Source organism: Aptenodytes forsteri, unplaced genomic scaffold, assembly GCF_000699145.1.
Source record: "Aptenodytes forsteri isolate BGI_AS27 unplaced genomic scaffold, ASM69914v1 Scaffold221, whole genome shotgun sequence".
In the NCBI taxonomy this organism is placed as follows: domain Eukaryota; kingdom Metazoa; phylum Chordata; class Aves; order Sphenisciformes; family Spheniscidae; genus Aptenodytes; species Aptenodytes forsteri.
In genome coordinates this window covers 626,514-648,947 of record NW_008794411.1, presented here as the reverse complement: position 1 = coordinate 648,947, position 22,434 = coordinate 626,514, and the positions used below count along the sequence as shown (strand labels likewise).

Sequence of the window (22,434 nt, the reverse complement as noted above, 5' to 3'; positions counted from 1 at the left end):
TTAGGTCAGCATGGTCTGGTCTACAATGACTATGTGATTCTTCTAGTTTTCTTTCCTCTTTCTCCTTTTTAATAAATTAAGTACTGCTTAGAATACTGTTTTTTTAAAATCATAGAAAATGAAAAATGTTAAACTGATGTAAAAAAAAAAAAGAATAAACCGGCAATGTTAGTATAAAATTTGGAGTAGTCGGGTCTAAAGAACTTTTAAGTGTTAAAATTCAACTGACTGCACTGCAAGTTGGAAAAAAAAAAGTATGTACATGAACAATTTATTACTGATTTTATTCCTGCAGGCAGCAATGTGCACCACTTAAAGCACAAAGTACTGTGACTCAGGAACTGCTAATAGTACAAAATAGAAACAGAAGAAAAGAATTAACTTCCTGGTGGGAGGATTTTAAAGGAAAAATAATGGATTGAGAAAACGTAGAACGATGTGTGAAGTAGCACAAGGCTGTGGCTGGTAGAAAATAAAGGAATTAAGTTGATCTTTACTCACAGTGCAAAGTGGGTTACCTAATTACAGCTCACTTTTGAGGGGCTGAAGTCTTGAAGAGAGGGGAATGTACAAGTCAGTGTCTAGGAATCTACTTTGCCAGAAGTAATTCTTCTGACATAGCACTGCATTCTGCTTAGGGTTATAAACACAAACTTCATATAAGGAAGAAGTTCTTTATGCTGAGGATGGTGAAGCACTGGCACGGGTTGCCCAGAGAGGTGGTGGATGCCCCATCCCTGGAAACATTCAAGGTCAGGTCGGACGGGGCTCTGAGCAACCTGATCTAGTTGAAGATGTCCCTGCCCATTGCAGGGAGGTTGGACTGGTTGACCTTTAGAGGTTCCTTCCAACCCAAACTACTCTATGATGTTTTCATTAAGCACTACGTGAAGTAAGGCATTGTGAAGGCCTTTAATCTACTAATTACTCCTGCGGAAGTGCTCACTACCAAAAATACTACCTTCAATAGTTCGTTTGTTATGTCTGGCAGCATCAAACTTTCTGGAAATTTACGAAATGTTGTTCTGGAGGTTTACAGTGAAAAATCAACCACACTATCAGCAGAACATTCATTTTCTTGTAAGGCTTGTACATAAAAAATCAAAATTAAAAATAATGCTTCTGCTTCCTCATCAGTAAAGAGAAATGAAGCCTGGACAGGTCACATTAATAGAAAAAAAAAAAATGCAAATTCTGACTGTCATATATCTGCATCTTTGGAAGGAAAATTTTGGCACATGAGCTCCAGAGGACTCCCAACCATAGTAACCAGAGTTACCCTATTTCCATCTGAAGTACAGTCCCCAGCCGGTGCACTTTCTATCCGAACACTATCACCCTGCAGTTGCTCACCAACCTGGCGCTCCATTTGCCTGTGACATTCAGTCTTCATTTCCTTCACTGTGTTTTCCATGCGCTGCAATTGCATGTTTTTGTTGTCTAGTTCTCTCCTTAGATGGTCAATGGTGATGCTGCTGTCTGTGTTCTGATCCCAAAATCGCTTGTTCTGCTCTTTTTCTAGATTTAGTTCTATCTCTTTTTTATGAAGTTCAGTCTACAAAAAATTAAAGTCATCTCCCTCCTTGAATCACGTTTAGGATTTTTTTGTTCTTTCTCTTAACGTTAGCAACATTCAATTAACCGGTTACATATCTGAATAGGGACTACTGCATGGATTTACACTTAGCAGAAGACAGGAATATTGGCTAAACTAGTCTGACACCTCCTACTCGTTTTCTTCCAACAAAACAGTAACTTTAAACTTTATATATTGCTGCTATAATTATTTTGAAGCATGTCACACCTCAACACTGAAGTCTTTCATGTCATTTATATCTATCCCAAAATCAGTATAAGCTACAAAATGAAAAAAGATTATATTGTGTCAACATCAAATGAAAAGCAATGATGCCAAGGAAGGCTGCTGTTGATAAATACCCATCTTTACCACTAGTAAGAATTGTTCATTGCTTGTTTCATTTCATGCAGTAATTTGTCACATGTTCTCCAGAGCTGAAATCTTTTCCACCTCAGACATAATCCTAACAGTACATAATTGCTATTATGGTAATTTAAAACGTAAATAATATTAAAAATATTGACATACACATTTCAGAGCTACTAATTTCACAAATATGAATTTAAAATGTGCCCAAACTGAATTATCAATAGGCATTTCTGCTAATCATAACTTTTGCTATTGTTCACTATCTGCATATTGTTATAGTTGAAGTAGAGAACCAAGTAGAAAGCTCAGAGAATGGCAGAAAGAAAACATGAGCTGAAGACACAGAAACAAAAGGAACCCTAAAATTAGATTCCTAACCTTCAATTATGCAATGATTATTCTGACTCCAGTCTTCTCTATAGCTATGTACAATCTGTAGGAAAAGATTTACGCTAACATATTCTTGAATAGGAGAACACCATATGGAATGAAATAGTTTCCACACCTCCTTCAGAAGCACGGTGACACTAACTGGGCAAACAAACCTAATGAAACCACACAAAAATATATCCCAAAATTCAGTCATTAAGGAATAATCTTACATAAGAAGAAAAGCAAGGCTAATTACAGTACATTAAGTCAGCGGTGATGAAACCAACCCAATCTGGCAAAATTTTTTTATACCATATGTTCAATTTGTGAGTACTCTCAATCGGTTACAAAGGAATGTTTAGCGCTGTTAGGAAAATCCCAGATATGCCTTGCAAAATATGTGTTAAGGGACCAAGGTTCCTTCACAGAGGGATCTAAACTGTGAGGTTAAAGTGAAGGTGGCTCAGCATCTTTAATATGATTTGCATAGGATTCAAGGATTTTGAATTTATGACAAAGTTAATCTTAATTCTGAATGTCCCATATTGCTAATGGCAAAGGCCTTTGGGAAACTTTCTTCACAGCTAATTCAAATTTCTAGTAAAAAATAATCCTCAAACTTAATTATAAGGGGGCTGCTGCACTTTGGAAACAAGCAATGTGCAAATTTGAACACCAGCAGTAAGGAGAGGCTTTTAGAAAGCACCATTTTTTTCAATACTATCACTTGTTTTTACCAACAGTTGATGAATCTGGTCATTCAGATTTCCAGATTCTTGGCTGCGTTGATCCTGTTCTGTTTGAGCTTCTGCTATCGCAGAATGAGCTGGGTGCGACTGCTTCTCAAGATCTTCGACCTACAATAAAGACAAATATTAATAAAGAATTATCTTAATGTATTCTATTTTAAATAGTACACTGGATTTCTTCTAGTTTTCTTCTAGGTACTAGTCAAAAAAAGTCCAAATGTTATCTGCTGGCTCAGCGGAGTTATTCCCTAGGTGTATTCAGAATTGTGCTTTTAGTGACTAAGCTCAATTTCATTGCAGAGTTAACTGAGGCTCCCGAGAATGAATTGGCTTCCACCCTGATGCACAGCTCTTGAAGAATTCCTTACCTACACTGTAAACATTGAATGGAATGGGAAAAGAGCCACTTTAGAAAAAAAGTTCGAGCTCCTTGCTTGATTTGCAGTACTACTAGTTAGAAAAGCCAATATAATGCAAGTACAAGTAAAACGCAATTTATATGGAGTCATTCAATGAGAAAATACACAAAATTTCCTACAGTGCTCTTCTAATAAACACTTTGGGATTTGCAATCCCTCTTTTGGCTAACACCAAAATCTGGGCATTTCCTTTCTACTTCCTTAAAAATGTTTCCTCAGCTTGTGACAAAAGCAATAATCTCTTCCCTTCCTCTTCTGCCCCTCACCCCCTCTTTCATGAATCTGATTATAATGATGACATAATTCTTTTCATTTAGTAATCGACCATTTATGCAGGGCTAGTCCCAAAACCTCATGTCCTTCACCAAATGGGGGCTGGGAACATGAGGATGACATGAGAGGATGTTGTCAATGAAAGTTCTGAAGATCTTGAGATTTTTCTTCCCCAAAATTGGATACAATCTTCTCTTCCTAGAGCTCCAATGCCTAAGCAGCAGAAGGACATTATCACGGCCTTTTCTTCCTGTAATTGCCAGAGGTCCTTTTTGAAAGAGGTTTCTCTCATCTTGTGGAGCCCTCCATCAGGAGGAGAAATCTCAGTAGATCTTCTCCCTGAAACCCTCCTTACACAACTACTCCGTATTTCCACGGAAAATGTAAGCCTGAAGTACACCCTCTACAGGGCTCAATGACTGTGTACAACATTATCAATAGGGCTTTCACAGACAGTGATGAGAAACAGCTGTCCTCACACAGGGCCTTTCCTGTACAATTAAGTTAATTTAGGGAGAATTTGGTCCCAAGCATGTATTCAGCCATATTCACTTTGTGTTTAATGATACAGTGAAGTTCTTCAGACGCACTTAGGCCTCACAGCAGGTTTTATGTAGCTAAGGCAGGGAGGTATATTCCTTCACTATGAATACATTAAGAAATCCACAGGCAAACATGTTTTGCTCCAAGTGGTAGTCACTTTCTCTGAAAGGATGCAACTTCTGGCACTGTATGAGACGATGGACCAGTCTGCAACACTTTTTAATAAAGATATTAACATAGGTATATCCAAACAGAACACTTGGGTATTTACATTTACATCCACTAAGTAAAGTACCAGATTTTCTGACTGCTGAAACTATCTGGTATCAACAACTTACACTGGCTTTAGTTTTCACCTACTCCCTTGAAAATTTTAGTTGTTTTCCTACTAGAGAAGCTGCGGAAAAATGCTTGTTGTAAAAGAGAGACATACAGTTGTAAAAGCTTTATTTAGATTCTCTCTCACACGTTCCCAGGAATGACTCCACATAACAGCTTGAGATCAAATGATCTCCAGCTATCAACTTGTCTCTCACTAAAGCCTACCTCAGCAATTCAGTGTACTACACTTACTATTCAAAAGCAATTTTTATTGGACCAAGTAGTATATTCTTTTATAGATATACAAAACCAACATTTTCTGGAGTTGGTAGACTATGAAAAACAGCCTTAAATTGATTCCCAGTTTCCAATTTTACATCTGTTATGAGGTAAACATTATGAAAGGGAACATGCCTAAAGAATATACACTACAGTTATAGCTATGTATTTCATATGACCTTATGCTGTGCACAGCATGATTTAAATCAAAAGAATTCAGGTAAATAGACCTAACATGAAAAGCATACCTTATATTGTACTCTTCCTTGAGGATGAAATACAGTAATGGAGATTAATTTACAAATTCTCCATAGTTCAGTTACAACGCTGTGAAAAGTCACTTTTGGAACTTACTAGTGTGAGTTTTGATACGTATGAATCAATGGAATTGATAAAAGTGGAAACCTAGAGAAATGATAAAACACAATGTCCTTCCTGCTCTGCTTTATAATGCAAGTAGATGTACACCATGGCTCCACAGGCTTGACCTGACCTGCACATCCCTGCCATTCCATTCTCAGACCTTTTTGGATCAGAGACTATCAGCTCTGCCAAACTTCACGGCACTCCAGTGACCTGAACGTTCCCTTTCCGATAGTATGTAGAAGGATGCCTAAATCCTCATGACTTGTAATCTAAGCTGGATTTGGATCCATCAAGCATTTCTGCATGGGTCCGCTCCACTAATTTTTAAAGGGAGTGGAGAGCAACTGTTTTCAGGTCACTTTCTGTGGAAAACATGAATTACCTTTCACCAAAAATAAGAAAGAATTTAAAAGATATTCAAATTGTTTATAAAACTGGAATCCAAAGCAGTGAAGTAAGTAAAAGACACAGCAGACGTGACATGGAAACAGGACATAAAATGCTGCAGTTAGTGACATGGAAGAGATTCTGTGGTGGGACTGTAAGAAGTTCTCTCCATTTGTCTGCAGTAACTCCCTGCTGTACTACCTGGCAAAAAGTTGGTCTTCGGGGAGAAGCGTGGTTAAAAAAAGTTTGTCAAGACTAATGTTTTCTAATGGGATTAAGAAATGGCTGAATACACAGATGCTGGCCAGCCTGTCTTTTTTGCCTATATTATACCCTACTGCTAAGAAGCCTTTGGATTTCAATGAACGTTAAAGATTCTTAACTCGCAATGGGGCATCTCTGGGCACCTGAATGCTTCACAAGCGCTGCTGTAATCTCTATGTTCTCCCACCTTTGCACTTACCAAGACAAAGTTACCAAAGAATTCTTCTGGGCAGTACAACTTAAATAAGAAGCTATTTCTACTGCCTTATTTTGGTGATATATTCTCTAGCGGTATAGTGGAACAATGCTCTTGTCCTGCATGTGCAAGTGATGTTTGCAGTGCAGAATCATTTTATGTATTTCCAGAAGGCATCATTTATGGTATGCTCTCAATACATGCAACAAAACTATTTTGTGTTCACTAAGTTTTGCAAAGCTATTTTGTGTTAGAGAAAAATAACTTGTTCTTAAAAATAATACAGAGTTAAGGATAATGTAATATATCTTATTGTCCACACAGTTTTTCTGAAGCAATCCCTTATCAAAAGACTTTCCTTAGTATCCGCAACATTTCAGATATCCACATATCCAGTTTCATTGGCACTAAGGCTAACACACAAATCCATACACACCTTGTCTTCATAGATCCTCTTAGCTTCTCGTAATTCAGAACGCAGCTGAGAAACTGTAGATTCCAGGTGACTAACTTGATGTGCATGCACTGAATTTTGCGTTCTTGTTTGTTCGCTAAGAAAAGTTTTTTAGGTGGAGAAATTAGAAACTAAGAACCATGAAAGCGTGAAACATTTGCGGTTGTTTTCACTGCAATCAGTACGACCACTGAAACTTACTGCTTTAAGTATGATTATCATTCACAGTGGGATCACATAAAAATTACACCTTCTTACTAGTTAGATTTGCTGATATCTATCTCATAAAATTACATACATTGAAATCTTGATGCTTTCTATTCCTGATAACTCATTTACTCTCAAGCAAGTTCTAAGAAAGCTAAGTTTACTTCCAAATGCACCCTGACTATTCCACAAGCAGAACTGAGATGCATTTTGCTATCAGCTATTCAGACTCAACTATGCAAGTCAGATATTAATGCATACTGATATTTAAATCTCATCTTAAGTTTGTAACACTGCACGGCATGTCCTCATTTTTTTTTAACTGATACATTGAGCACCGATTTACGAGTCATCAAGTGGCCAGTTAGCCTTTTTATTCTCGCTCAATTGTTACCAAAGTCAACAGTACCAACATAGCTATTTATCCCAAATGAAAATTACTCTTTCTTTAAAATTACTGTTCATTACTATTTGTACATGTATGCAAACAACCCAACTGTTTACCCATTCTTCTCTGTGATTCAACCAATAAGCTGCTGGAAATTAATTTTGTATCCAGATCCACAGAACATTTAGAAGGCAGAGGTCATGGTGCAATGTAGCCACCTAAGACTGCACTCAGCCACAGCTCTTCGCTTACATACTCTTTCATCCCTTAACTCTAGCCATGTACTCCGCAGAAACTGTTCACAACTCAGGTAAGAGAGATTCATCATTCCAAAAGCTGGTGGCAAGAAGAGCTGACAGCTCGAGCCAGTTTGAACTTCCACTGATTTTGCTGGCCTTACTCTTCTTCTGAACTGCAGCTGTCTGAGAAGAGAACCAGCCCGAGTCTCCTGATTCTCAGAGTATGCCTAACGCATGGCTATTTTGCCTCTCCTCTATATAGCATGGTTTATTGTTTTTTTGGTTTTTCCCTTTTTTTCTTCATTCCATAACTTACGCAAGGACTACTTAACTCTAAACAAAGACACTAAGAAACCAAAAGCGTAGGGCAGAGAGTAGAGTATACTAGCAGCATAAGCTTTCTCTCAAATTAAGGTTACTCTTAACATTTTCTATACTATAATCAAAAAACATACTGAATGATCTCCATCTGGCTTTGGATACTATTTGCATAGCTGCGCGCACTGTTAGCTTTATCAGTTAGTGCTGCCACCTCCTGTTCATGCTCACTTATTAGCTGCTCAATCCTGTTTCAAAAAGAAAATACTGATAATAATTTCAGTCTTGGCAAATAATAACTTCTCCACTGAAGAGGTAATGATATTTTTCAGTAGTCAGAAATGTAATCGTTTTGATGTCCTGTTGTGAATGAAATATTCTGTATCGAGTTATTGACCCTTTTATTTTGAACAGGTTACTGTATAATCCAGGTGGATAGCTGGGGAAATTGGGACTCCTTGAACAAGGAAGGACAAAGCTCTTAGTGAAATTAGTAAGAAAATGCTGATGTAACCACCAAAGTGCTTGCTTTCAGTCTTTTCTTTTAACGGTGGTACTAGTCACCCCACAAATTAGAGATGTCCACTAAAGTGACCAATCACACTTACAAAAGTAAGGCGTACAGATTCTTCCAAAATATTTTTTTGAGACAGTGAAGAACACAGGAAATTGTCAGCATGGAAGGAAAAAGCAGCAGAAAGTCAAGAGCAAATAAACATCTGGAATGGAACAATTATTAAGTCCTCAAAAACATTGCTTGCTGCCCCCCAGCCACTCCCCACCCCCAATACAATCACCATCAGAAAGAATTATCTGTGTAAAAAAAGTCTATTTATGTTTTATGAATAAATAAAGGGAGAACAGGTACCTATTTTGATGTTGCTGAAGCAGAAGTTTTTGGGTCTGTGAATCTTTTTTCAATGACTCAAGCTCTTCTTCCACCTATTGTAAACAGATGAAAATGCTAACCCCTAAAGAAAAGACGGTCTAAACAGTAGTTTTCAAAGTGTAATTTCCTTCCTTTTGCTTCCACCTTGAAATGTGAAAACGTGCACAATACAGGTTAAATTCCAGCAAGAAACCCAAGCTCAAGTTGGGGACAGTGTAAAAGGCTGGCATACCAGTACCTGCCATCTTAACTGCAAAGTAGCATTTGTACCTCTTTATGCCATAACCATTTCTTTAGGCCAGTTTAGACGGGAGCTCGTGGAGTTTTCAAACACATTTTCTAAAAAAACAGAACACAGTGTTGGAAGGAGAAGTAACACTTTCTTCACATACCAGGACAACCTTTTCTTTGAGGTATGACACCTCTGAGTCTAAATCTCGCAGGATGTCAGCAAATGCTGTGCTCAGGTTGTGGATGTGTAGGCTAGTAATATTCTCATGCTCATAGAGTTTCTTGCCTGTGCTGTCTTCATAGTCCATTAGGATGCCGTGTATTTCCAGAAGTACTTCCTTGTGGCTGTGTACCATCTTTTTCAGATGCTCATTTTGGCTGTCAGCCTCCCTCAGCATCTCCTCCTGCAGCTGGTTGGCAGCTTCCAGCTCTTGAATAGTATTTTTTAGCTGTGTTTTCACATTCTCTTGGCTCTGGGATTCCTTTTGTCTGAATTTGGAAACCAAAGAAATAATTTAAAAAACAGGATTCACAACATGGATTTTTATCCTGACTAACAGGTGTAATACTTATGTTGATTAACTGCTGGTTTTTGCAACTATATAAGAAGCCATTTTCTAAACCAAGGTGCCATAGTCTCATTTCTTCATTCCTGAGGGCAAGTTTCTCACTTAGAAGATCTGATGTGCCTCCCAAAGCCCATATATACACCCTCTCAAAGCCCATATATACACTAGCCACAATACATCTGTCTTAGCCTTCATACCTGGTATCCTGAAGCAAATCTCTTTCCAATTGCACTTCCATCAGTTTGGTCTGCAAATCAGCAATGATCAGGCTTAAACTGATTTTCTGTCGCTCATGTAGCTCAGTGGTCTAAAGGAGAAAAACAAACAAACCACCAAGCTAAACCAACCAAAATACTGAATATGTAACCTGAAAAAATGAGGCTGAGAGCAGCATGGGTATGGGAATTAAAAGAACAAAAATAACCTTTTTTTTTTTTTTTAATATTTCTTAGTTAACCAGCTAGTCACACTGTGCTGCAGTGGACTGACTATGCATAGAACACCGCTACAGGGATCATGCCAACAACATTATTACCCATTGCCTAATTCTGTCTTGTCAAATGACGTGGGAATCATGATGGCCAAGCACAATTTACAGCAGCCAAGAAGCTGCTCACATTAGCGCTGGCAAAACTGTCCAACACTCAGCAATGACAAAAACAACAAAAGCTCATCTATACTTAAGAAGCTGCCCCAAATTTGCAACTCACTTCATTCAGCCTCTTCTGCACATCTCTACCTTCCTGCGAGTATTCTTCCAGAATGTTTTCCACATGTTCTTTGCCAGCACCACTCACGGATTTTTTCTCCGCATCAATATGTATTTCATATTTGGAACAGAAGACACTATTGGGTGGACTGCTACCAGTACCAGAAGAGGCTGAGTTTTCCATCACTGTGCTGAGAATGGAAGCAGCTAAAACATTCTGGCTGCCAAGAAATGGGCTAGCAGTACCTGAAAGACAGATAAATTTCAGTGTTGAAACAAGAATAGTTACACAAGAATAAAGTGCCATCTGTACAAAGCGGGCATTAGTGCCTCTCAGTACATATCTATCGATAGTCAAACCTAGGAATTGTCTTTTCTAAGGACAATAAACCCAGCCAATTCTAGGGTTGCACACTGGATGGGGAATGCCACAGTGTTCAGATGAGAACATTTCAAAACTGCTCTGCCTTTACCTTGGGCTTGCGCCAACAAGAGCTCTTCAAGATGCAGGGCCTAAAGAGGATTCAACTTGAAACATGAACTTATGAGCACCCTTCTAAATCATATAACAGTCTGCAATGTTTATAGAGATTTACTCCCAAATCTTGTTCTGAAATGTTTAATACTTGCCCACGCTAGGCATATTGCCACTTGGTAAATATTCCTCATGACTCAAAGAACGTATCATTGATTCCACTGGGAATTTGGTGGCTTCTTCGTGGAGTTTCAGAGCCTCTTTCGTTTGTCTTCCCAGTGCTTCCCTGCAGAACAGCACACAAAAACATTTGCTGAAAAGGCAGGAGGACTGAATACAGAAGAGCATCCAACTGCACTGCGTCACAAATGCAACTTGAAACGAATAACTGAAAAGAGAAGCGAAAGCAAAGAATTTATTTGGCAACGCTGTTGTATTTTCCTGGTTTGCACTTACATTTGGCAACACAGTGCCACATCTTCAGCTGCTGCAGCTCCACTGTAGTCAACTGAACTATAGTGTTTTGCCACTAGCAGGCATAATGTATAAAAGTCCAAACAAGTAAAATAACACTTCATCAAACAAACAGAATTAAATCCGTTTATCTTCTGAAAAGGGATTTCCTTTTATTTCCACAATTCTTCTCCTAGCTGTCCAGTAAAATGCCACCTTACTGACACGAAACTGTAACTGTATGGTCAATCAAACCCACAGAAATCTGTCAAATACTTCATTTGCAGGCATAATTTGAAACATCTCAGAAAACTTGTAGAATCAGAGAAGTGTTTGGTTATACAAAACCTCGAGCACAGAAGAAAGGAAACCTGTGCAGATTCACACCATCTTATTTTACTGGAACTGATAGCAATGGATCTCATTTCCTACATTCCTGGCGGGGGGGGGGGGGGGGGGGGGGGGGGGGGGAGAAATGTGTGTGTGCAAAGAAAGTAGACAGATAAGAAGTAAAAAAAGGCAAAAGGAATTTTTCTGACCAAGAGAAGAAATCCAGTCTAAGTGAGAGTATCAGGCAAGTTTTGGCAGTTCACCTATAAGCTGTAAATAGAAGAAAGCTAAGAGGAAACATGAAGAAAAAAATAGTTGAGGGAAAAAGAAGAATCTGAAATCATGGAAAAATATTTTAAGTGGCAAGTCTACAGGTGAGGGAGGAATATGAGATCAGCAAGAAGAGCAGCTCCCTGTCATTTAGCGTCAGTGCTGTTGTGTGTGCATAGCAGGACTGTGACATTCACAACTGACGCAATTACAACATGCACAGTTGATTTCTGTCCACACAGCACTTTTTTTTCACAATGCAACAAGTCCCTGTGTCTGTGCACTGCACTTGTTATGCCTCCTCTCTGCATCTGTATTAATGCATCCTGATAAACCTGGATTTTCATTCTATAACATTACTGATAAAAAAGATTAGAGGACACAGATGCAAACAGAGCTGCAGAGCATGGGGAAAAGGATCCTGAGGAGTCTGTTACCCTGAAAGTGGGAAGAAGAGGCATCAGCTACAGGCAAGGGTGGAGGTTCTATCCACGCTGCCTTGCTATTGTGGAGTATAACCTAAATGCATAAACAGGTTAAAAGAATGACTAGACAAATCCCCAGGACTAATAAATTTGACAGCTGGGACAGACATTCAGATTCAGTAAGTCTTTACATTCTAATTCCCTGAACACTGAGATACTAAGCAAAAATACCACTTTTTCCTTACCGTTTTTCTATGCATCTGCCACCACACACTGCTGGAATAAGCACAGTGGTGAGATGACACTTTGGTTTGATCCATCAGAGTCTGAGTGAATCAGAAAATCAAAGCTTTAGAAAGAAAAATACCATCCCCATTCTTCTTAGTTGGCCATTAATTTTCAAACTCATTAATGATCCTTCTTTGGGAGAAACTTTCAAATATTAGATACACAACTGTACCTAAAAAATCACTAAATCCAAGCACCACCTTCTGGGGGGAAAAAAATAATCACCCAAAACAGTAAAATCACTGAATTTCACAAGTATCACTTTTCCAATGCTGAATGATTCTGAATCTAGTAGTAGGCAGAATCCTGGACCCCTGCAAATTCATTATCAAATGTCAGTACTACATCCTGCTATTTGTGCAGAAATCTCATTGCCAGCAGGAATAACTCATTCCACCATGAAGAGAAATGAAGCTATTATCCTGGCACACAAATTACAATGATCAGTGTAATTCATCCTTCACTGTAGAGTGCCTTGGGTACCCATATCCTTAAATTTTGTGTTCACATCTTTCCTGTCACATAACAGACTACACCTTAGGAATCTGTTGGCTTCCATTTTGGGGGAGCGTGCCGTTTACTATAATGACGGATACCAGGTACAGGAATTTCTCTAATAACAAACAAAACCTGTGTACTACCTTAATTCCTGGATATTCTCGCTCATTGTAACAGCACCTGTGAAGAAAGAAGATCTGTCCTTATTTTCTAATATATTAAGAGTCAACCTTCTGTAATAAAAAATGAATTTTGCCGATCTAATTTTAATACTGCAGGAGAAATTAAAGGATATTGAGGGAGATAGTTTCTCTCCTTTTTAAAAGTCTTATGCTTTTTTTTTTTCAGGATGAACACAGATGCAGGCTTTTTTAAGTGCTTGTTAGCATCGCCTGTTAAGTTTTGCAACAACAATTAAGTAGCAAATCATATACACTACCACTTTCCTACGATGTTTCCGGATACAGAATTTTTCTACAAGAAACACTGAAAACGAGATTTTTATAAACGTCTGCCTTGATCTCATCTACAAATGTTGTCTATGCCAATCTCCTTGATTAAAGCCAAACGGACTTTTTCCTCACAAAAGTGCTTTTGGAGGTATGCCCAAAAGAAAAGAAAAACTGAAGTCTGGGGTGAGCCCAAGGTGGGCAAGTCTAGACTTGTACGTCTTGAGGTTTGGGAGTGTGATTGCTATTAACAGTCCTTGGGGGACAAGTCTGTGAACCTTTTCCTCGGGGGGGGGGGAAGGAAAAAATGAAGAAAAATTTATTACTCAGGGGTAGCTTTGAGGTGGACAGTATGTGATGGGGTTTTATTTGCATTACTTGGATTTTCCTGGGTGAACGGTCCTCTGGAAGACATGGGACTACACTCTAACTCAAAAGGTAGCTGCAGTAGCAGTTTCCATTCCATGAATAATTTGACACCTTCAGTACACCCACTTGACTGAAAAAAACCATCAGGGGTGCTTCCTAAGGGCACGTAATGGATAAAAGTGGGATAAAAGTTTATCCCAGACCCCAATTCCGAGTACCAGAAATGCTTCCTTAACATGAGAACATTGCCTCCAACCTTCACATGGCAGACCTGAAAGTTCAACTGCACCACGACAAGAGGACCATTTTTTCTAAACCGGGACAGACCCTGTCACTCTCCTCCCCCGCCCCGCCCGCATTTTCCATGCGGCGAAGGAGGGCGAGGCCGGCGACGGCTGCGGTCGGCGGATCTCCCCGGGGCCGCCCGCCGCCCGCATTTTCCATGCGAGGGCGAGGCGACGGCTGCGGTCGGCGCCCCGGAGGCTTTTTTGTTGGGGGGAACCTGGGGACCCCCTGAGCGCCCCGACCGGCCTCTCCCGCCTGCGCAGGTGTGTCCCGACGTCCCTCTAGTCTCTACAAGCTCTCCACGGCTCCGCTCCGACGGGCTTTTTACCTCATCAGGGCGTGCACCCGCTACTGCCTTCCCAGAGAGGCTGCTCCCCTCACGGTGAGGAGAACCGTCTCGCCCCTTCTCCGGCCTCCTCCCCGGGAACGGGCCCTCCCGCGGCTGCGACCCGATCTTCTCGGAGTCGCCCGCTTGACCTCAGCGTAGCCTCGGGGAAGCTGTGGCGTGGAAGCCGCCGGCCGCGCAGCCCGAGCGCCCTCCCCGCTCCCTTACCACGCTGGCACTCAGCCCCTCACCCCCACAATGGCCGCTCACGGGTGCCCCCCTCAGGCTGCGGGCAGAGGAGTTAAGGCGCCGTCGCGGCCGCGGGATTCTGATGGGTGGCGATTTAATGATGCCGTGCTTGAGACTAGAGATAAAAATCCTCTCATACGAGGGTAGGGCAGGGCCTGGGTCATCTTCCTCATGGTATTTGGCCAGCAAGGTAGCACATTTGGGGGGGTGACCATGAGCTGACTGAAGGCAGAAGTTGGGGTGAGGAGGCTTCCTCCCGCCAGAGAAAAAGCCAGAGGGCCAAAAGCATCTTCCCAAAAGTCCAGTTCAGAAATAAAAATTAAAATCTTTTGATTTTTACACCACTCTCTTCAGAGATGAAGTTTTTTGAATTCCCAAAGGTGATTGCCTGACTAGTATTTTCAATTCTCTGAGGGAGTTGGTGCAGAGTCAAGAAACGATCGCTTTACTTCAGCAAAGAAAATGATGGGGCTGTCTGTCCCATTTTGGATCTTGATTTCAGGAATGAACACGCAGATGTCAACAGGCTGTCCCTCTTTTCAAGTTATTCAAAATAACAGCCAACAGCTTATACCAGACACACCATGTTACAAGTTTCCAGGAACAGATGCATGAACTGGGCTCAAAACAAAATCATCAGAGAGCTGGAGAACTTAAGTCGGAGCAAACTCAGGAGACAGGCATATATGTTTATACATTTAAATACCTGACTAAGAAGAAAAACACATAACCATTCCTCAACAGAGGACACACCATTTTAATTTACAAGAGAAGAAAACCGTTCACCTAGTGCTACAAGACAAACCTAAAGACAAAGCAAGAAAATTGGTTTTACGTGGACTACTTCAGACTGAGCGAAGAAAAGAATTAACGAGCTGAAAATAGACCTCTGGTCTCCACGCTCCTAGCTGCACCACGCTCCAGAGTTGTCAGTGCATCAGCAGCAAAAAACACATGCAGAGGATGGAAAACTGCTCGAGGAAAGAAGGACTTGATATTGCACCACCCGGAAAAAGAGGCAGCACCGAAAAGATACATTTTTCTCCTATCCACAGAGAAAAGAGGCAAAGGAGTTATAAGTAAATATGCTATACAATACCTTGAAGCCAGATTTCAATGCTCAAACAGTCTCGGGTGTTAACAAAGCATGAAAACTCATCCGGGAGGCGGCCCGCACCTACCTCTGACAGACACTGGTGAGATTTGTTTCTCCTGTATTTTGGGCGGTGCACTGAGGTTTTGCTCCTTGATGCGGGGCTGGGAAAGGAGGGGTGCACTGATCATCTCGCGTTCGCCCCTCCTTTTAGCCGTGCTGCGCGCCCAGCTCCCAAACCCGTCTGGAGCCGTTAGGAGCCACCTGCCCCTTACCTCAGCCCCTTTGCCCGACTCGGTAGCCTTGGGAACAAACTCCTCCTCTGGAGCTGATGATGTGCATGAGGGGGAGCCAATAAACGCCGCAGGCAGTGTTTGATTTCCCTGCAGGCTGACAAAGTCCGGTTTAAGCGGGAAACTTGCTAGCTTTTCCCAGTCAGGGCCGTGGCGGGGTCATTTCTGTGGAGGATTACCTCTCCTGGCAGCAGGTGCCTTTTTTATCTAGTGTTTCATGGGAGTCCAGGTCTTGAGCACCCCAGCCCCTTTGCTGCTTTCCCCTGCCACTCCTGAAACAGCAGTAACAACCTGGGGACAGAATAATTCTTTTAGGATGTAATTCCTCAATAACTTTTATCCTATTTTGGGAATATCTCTGAGAAGAAAAATCTAAGAATCACCACGGGTTTGCCAGCAAGATGCAAATATAAACTTCTTGTGTTTAAAATAATCCATTCCTCCCGCAGAGAGGACTACGAGCTGTGCAGGAGGATATAGCTTCAGGGGAAGGTAATGGAGTAATTTATGACAGCAGAGGCTCTGCTTCTAAAATACTTGGGCCATACCCACCAGCCATTTCAGATTTGGTTAAAGGCATTAATAATGACTTTAACTATTAAATAATCATCTTATTTTGGGGGGGTTCCCTCTTTGGGGGGGTTCCCCCCCCCCCCCCCCCCGTAAATTAATCTGTCTGAACCTCCTGTGTTTCTTCATATGCCACATATCAAACATAAGTGTCTACAGAATTTGCCCTGCTCTTTACAGGATGAGCTCAGACACAGGGCTGCGTCATCACAGCTTGCTGTGATGTCTGGCCTTGCAATAAGAGCATCTGGCCATGGTGCCTCAGGTGACTTTAGCTGTAATCCATCTTGCAAGAAACAATTGCGAGAAATAGCTCAGCACAGAAACCTCTGATCTCAGCAGATGAGTATATGTAAAAGCTGTCCAATCGTGTACACAGCCTGCTAAGACAGAGAGAAATACTACAAAATTGTTCAATTAAATGAGGTAATGGCTGCCCTGAGCATTTTGTGCTTCTCTCTTTTTCTCAAGTGTGTAACTGAGTCTCAACAAGGGAAACCCCTTTAGCATAGTAATACTGGATAATTCCATGTAATCATGGAATCTTTTATTAATTTGGTGTTAGAATGAGGACTTATCTTTGAAATGCCTGCTTTTGTGCATCTTGTTAAGTTAGTCCATTCAGAATGCAAAATGGCCTGTTTCTCTGGAAGGGCTTATGGTAATATATAGAAAATCAGGGATTGTTATTGCTGAAGTGGCCTCAATGTTGTTACAGTTATAATGCTTGTATAACAACAACAACCTATATGTTATAAAGTTTTGGTGTTGTACTGTGATGACTCTTGATTCCTGGCTCCTGATTCGAACTCTTGTTTCAGCAGGGTGATTCTCTGTGTATTACATCAGATAGGTGAAAATTCAGATGCAGAGAGAAAATCTGCAGTTCTGAATTCAGATACCCTGAATTCACCTCCTTTCAGTTGTGACAGCACTTACGCTCTCCTTAGAGGGACGGATCTATTCCTCACCTTGGCTTGTTGCTTTTCAGTTTGCTTTGAGTAACTGAGGGACCCAGATCTATTTTGTGCCAGAGGCAATAGTATACCGAGAGGCTTTTTTATGTTCACCAAAGAAAATTCTTTTCAGACTTCGAAGACAAGTTCCTTTTCCAACACAAAAAGGATGCAGATTCATGGATTTTGCAGCTTACTTCTGTTTCTCGGCTTTGTTCTTTCCTTTCACTCTCAGATCTCTGTCTTTCCCTTTCTCTGTCTGATTTTTCATATTTTACCTCAGGCCTGTCCAGAAAAGCAGGCTTATTCTGTGGCCTGGAAGGAAGATGAACTCAAATCCAACCTGGAATCTGAGCAGAGCTTCCCTGTGTAGCCCTAGGAATGTCTCTCTAGAAACAAATTTTGAACATTGGTAGTTGATTGCAATCCCTTTGAGGCCATACAGAGTCTTAACGTGTGTTCCTTCCTGTAAGTTCTTCTTTTAGATGCAAGACTGAAATTTTACAGAGTTGAGTGGATGGATATGTTACAGTCAGCTCAAGCTGATTGGAGGTAACTATAGAAAAAACATCTTTTCTATTTACTTGTTTCTAATTTTTTTATATAATAAACCTTCAGGGGAATTGTTACCCTGAGAAGGAATTATTCCCTTCTTAAGGGATCCTGGGCTCATTCAGGAGGGTTGTGTCTTTTGACACTTGTGTTTTGTTCCGTCCTACTACAGATTTAGGTGAATGGCTTCAGGACTTGGGGGGAGGAAGAAGCTGGGACGGCCACTGGTGCTTGAAGGCCGTCTATTATTATTTAAAATTCCTGAAGCTCTTCAGCTCATACAGAGCCCTGTCTGGAAGAAAAAGAGAAGTTGTTCTGTGATAAAACCAGTGAGCTAGGAAAAAGGAGCGCTACTTTCATTTTTCAGCCTTTTCATGCTTCATGTATGACCATGAGCAAGTCACCTGTTCTCTCTGTTTGTATCTGTGAAAGGTACAAAGACCCACATTTCTATCCTCTTTTGTCCACTTTGCCAATTTAAAATAGAAATTCTCTCGAACAGGGCTGTTGCAAGCCTTTTCCTCACTCAGAAGCAGTTTGTGCACAACTAGAAATACAGAAGACCGCAAAAGCAGGAGCAAATGCGAGATGATCAGTGCCCCCCTCCTCATCCTGAACTTTTTGTCAACCGGCTTGTAATGGCAATTTTCTGCCAAACACGACATATTGGGTAATCAGTTACACTTCTGCTCTTCTGATGTCCAACTCTGAGCCATTTTGGCACGTTACTCCTCCTCAGAAGTCCCTTCAGTACAGATGAGGTCTGCTTTATTTTATAAAACTTCTCTTTAGAGAGAAGTTGTCAATTTACTTCCTCTGAACTTACAGGATATAACTAAACAGCAGGTAGATTTGAACTAAGCATAATGTTTAATTCCCCAGCGAAAAAAGCAGTAACAGATGTGTACAAAATTTAGGAGCTGAATTTCCTTTCTTTGATTTCTAGGTTTATCTTTAATCTGACCTAATAACTTGCCAGCTCAGGGACCCAGGTAAGATTAATAACACCACTCTGAATACTTAGTAAACATTCTGCTTCCTTTCTGAAAGGGAAAAGCACAGCAAATGCCTATTAACTAAACGGAAATGTTTGCATTTAAATCTATCAACTGAAACTGTGACAACTGATACTGCCAGCAGATGGGGGCAGTATTGCTCTGATGAACTTCATTTGCAAAAGAAACTTGGAATATTTGAAGGAGTTTAGGAAAAGTCAGAGCAGCCACCAGCACGGAGGCAGTGCCTTTATTGATGATAAATGCAGGGGCTGATCGTGAACTTTGAAAAATGAAATCAATGGTAATTTCTCCTGCTTTAGCAGTGTAGTACTTGACAATTGAGGGAAAGGGTTTTGACACGACTCTATTCCAAATTTATTTTCTCTTACACTGAAACTGTGCAAAATTTTAATTCAAATATATTATTCTGTGTGGACAGAACTCTTCTGAACCCAGGTCTCTTCTATTGCACCCCAACAGAGAGTATCTCAGCTCTGTCCTGAGAGGAACTCCTCGTAGAATTCCTTTCTTGTAGCAAACAGTGCTAAGATACTGGTGCTATTTGAGGTTCTTACCAGGGGCAAGATGAGAAAAAAAGTTTGTATTTAATACTTTGAAAAGTTTATACGTAGGTGAATGGCAACTACTGCTTTAATTGTATGCAGCACTGAAATCTATTTCTCGGAAGAATTAGTTTTCAGCTAAAGCACAGCAATGCTCATCTGCATGTTGTTAATCCCGCTTTCTTCATCAATAGTTGCTGTATGTTATTAAGTTATCTTGCACTGGTTTTGTTTGCATTGCATCTGGCAGGAAGTTAAATCCCATGTGTGTGGGCTGGAGTTGCTGCTATCCCTAGCGTTCCAAAAATCCTTTGGTTTCTTTGGGCATCGCCGAGAGGTTAGCATTGTGAGGATGGCCCAGACAGTTTTCTCAATGAGAAATGTATGAGTAACACAGATGGGAACTGGGTTCTATGAGCACCTGACAGATTTTTAACTCCTGTGTGGAATAAGAGCTTGCTGAGAAAGCAGCACAGTATCTGGCAGCCCTTCTTGGGTAATTGCTCAAACCTTTTTCCGTAGCTGGTCATGGGTCTCTGATATATGCAAGCACCTGTATGTGACCTTTTTAGAACTGGATTAACAGTATAAATGATAGCAAATCTGGAGGTAGTAGGGGGAGAAAATTAGGTGCTTGCAACGGTGACAAATTTGATGGAGTTATTGGTAAAAATGATGTTGGATTCAGCACCTGAAATGAATTGCAGTGCTGGAGTAGAAGAAAAACTGTACCTCAGAAATTACGTTGATAATTGTTAATCATCAGCCACTGTAGGCACCATGAGAAATATAGCTCTTATTGAAATTCTGGTGTCTGCATGCATTAGGTGTAGTGACCAACGTTTTGTATTGGAAATTGATATAATCCAAAGAAGTACCTTGGCTTGTTAACAGGCTGGTATGTTCTTACACAGTCTTAAATAGTCCTGATGGCTACGGATAGGAAGGATGTATGGCCCCAAGAGACAAGTCCCGGAGCCTTAGCCTGTCTTTAGAAGGCCTGTGGAGGGACAGAAATAAATTGCTCTTTGTGGTGACTTGGAATGAGGGTTTTTACAGTGAAACACTAGGAGTGTAAAACTACAGAAATCTTATTTGAGTCAGGCTAAAGGGTGAGTTCTGGATAAAAGCAATCCATGAGCCTGAGCAGGATGTGAAGCTAATGAAAAGTCAGCCCCTGGAAGGGTAGCAGAGAGGACAAAGCTAAATATAAGCAAGGATTGAGGATCATCTACCATGAAAAATAAAGGGAGGGGCTTCTTTTCTGCATTCCTCTTCATGGCTATTGGGAATGAGAGCTAGGACACATGGGGCAAATAGAAGGCTCTGGGGAAACTGTAGCATCTTAAAGGGGATGGGAATGGGGTGGCATGAAGGGCATGAACAGATGCAAAGATTTCTGGTTTTAGAGTTGCAGCTCCAAAGCTTTTCCCCCACAGTTCATTATGGGTTTGTTAACACAAGATCTTCACAGCTTTCAAAGCCCGAAGGAGAAGTAATGCACATCCCAGGCACTACAAGATCAAAAGTGCGGGCACCTTAGAGGCATAGGCACTACTATTTGTTTACTCAGCTATGCCAGCAGGAAAGGGAGTGGTCTGTGGGCTATGTTCTCTATCATCCTGTTCAAGGGCTGATAAAAAACAGAAAATTTTTTTAACACCTTCAGTGATATATGCTGTTGACACCTGTTTAAGCGATGAGTCAAATGCCTAAGCCTACGTGCATATATGCAAGAACAGATGCACCCACATCGATAAGTTCTACAGTAGTCATTGGCAACTGCCTACCTTAAAAGTATCCTAAGTTCTTAGTGTTGTTTCTTACTCCGTACATTGGGAAAGCATTGACCTTTTATGACAATGTAAATGGGGGAAAGGAATATGTCCAGGGAAGTTGGTAGGCTCCATGCAGAGGAAAAGCACTATACGAGAGCAAAATTATTAGCAGTGCTCCACTGTGCTGATTTGGAACAGGTCCATTGTATTTTCAGCAACTGGCAGTTTGGATTGTTACAATTCCTTGGCAAGTACAATAGAAAGTAAGTGGTTTCCGGGGGCATAATAAAAGGGTGAGCCCCAGCTTTTTGCACACTGCATTTTATAATTGCATGCTTGATGTGCACAATTGGGCAGCACTGCCTTACTTGCCTTAATCCATCTCTCTCTCTCTCTCTCTCTCTTCCTCACCCTCCCTCATAGCAGCAGTAGCTGCTGCAGCTTTGGCAGATCGTCGGGGAGAGCACGGAAAATGAAAAGAGCTCAGCTATCGTCTTAACATTTTTCCCAAAAGATTAATTTCACCTGCTTCTCCAGTTTTCCTGACTGATAGACTTTTTTGCACTTTTTAATCTAATAAGTATGGAGTTACTTCACATTTTAAACCCCTCTAAATAGTTTTAGGAATGGACTTTCTCTCTCCTCCTCCCCCAGCTTTTTTTTTTTTTTTGACAAGTCAGAAAATTGTGAAGTAAGCGGACAGAGTAACTGAGAGCGGGAGAGGGAGAAGACGCTTCCATTCTTTTAGTGCAGTGGGCTGAGGCAAAAAGGCCATTGTAATGGTAAATCGCACGCAGAAAGGAAGAAAAGACTGATAATCAATCACAAATGAAGCATTCGTTTGGATTTTGGCAATTTGCTGGCCAGAGGCTTTTAAATCTATAAACATTTTTTTTCCTTTTTTTGCCCACATCTTTAAAAGCACAAGGTTGATATACCGAAGACAGGAAGATAAATCTCTACAAAGCAATCATGCCCAGAATACCTGGGAATGGGCAAAGCACAGTGCTGAAACCCCGGTAAAACCTCGCAATTCTGAAGGAGAAACAGCATGCTGAAATGCTGGTGGGAAACTTTTGTAACCCATCGCCTTG

The 22,434-nt window shown here is 40.9% G+C and overlaps 1 protein-coding gene across 1 annotated transcript in view; it reads right to left on the bottom strand.

The window, feature by feature from the left end:
• Positions 1–14,122, bottom strand: part of CCDC158 (coiled-coil domain containing 158) — a 35,466-nt gene extending 21,344 nt beyond the window's left edge. The window contains exons 1-10 of the mRNA XM_009288868.2: positions 14,006–14,122; positions 10,595–10,634; positions 10,123–10,367; positions 9,610–9,719; positions 9,005–9,332; positions 8,592–8,665; positions 7,861–7,971; positions 6,554–6,668; positions 3,058–3,177; positions 1,358–1,555 (exon numbers count right to left, since the gene is read on the bottom strand). Of these exons, the coding sequence (XP_009287143.1) occupies positions 1,358–1,555; positions 3,058–3,177; positions 6,554–6,668; positions 7,861–7,971; positions 8,592–8,665; positions 9,005–9,332; positions 9,610–9,719; positions 10,123–10,367; positions 10,595–10,634; positions 14,006–14,122 (1,458 nt within the window). The remainder of the gene's footprint in view (positions 1–1,357; positions 1,556–3,057; positions 3,178–6,553; positions 6,669–7,860; positions 7,972–8,591; positions 8,666–9,004; positions 9,333–9,609; positions 9,720–10,122; positions 10,368–10,594; positions 10,635–14,005) is intronic.
• Positions 14,123–22,434: the final 8,312 nt, after the last annotated feature.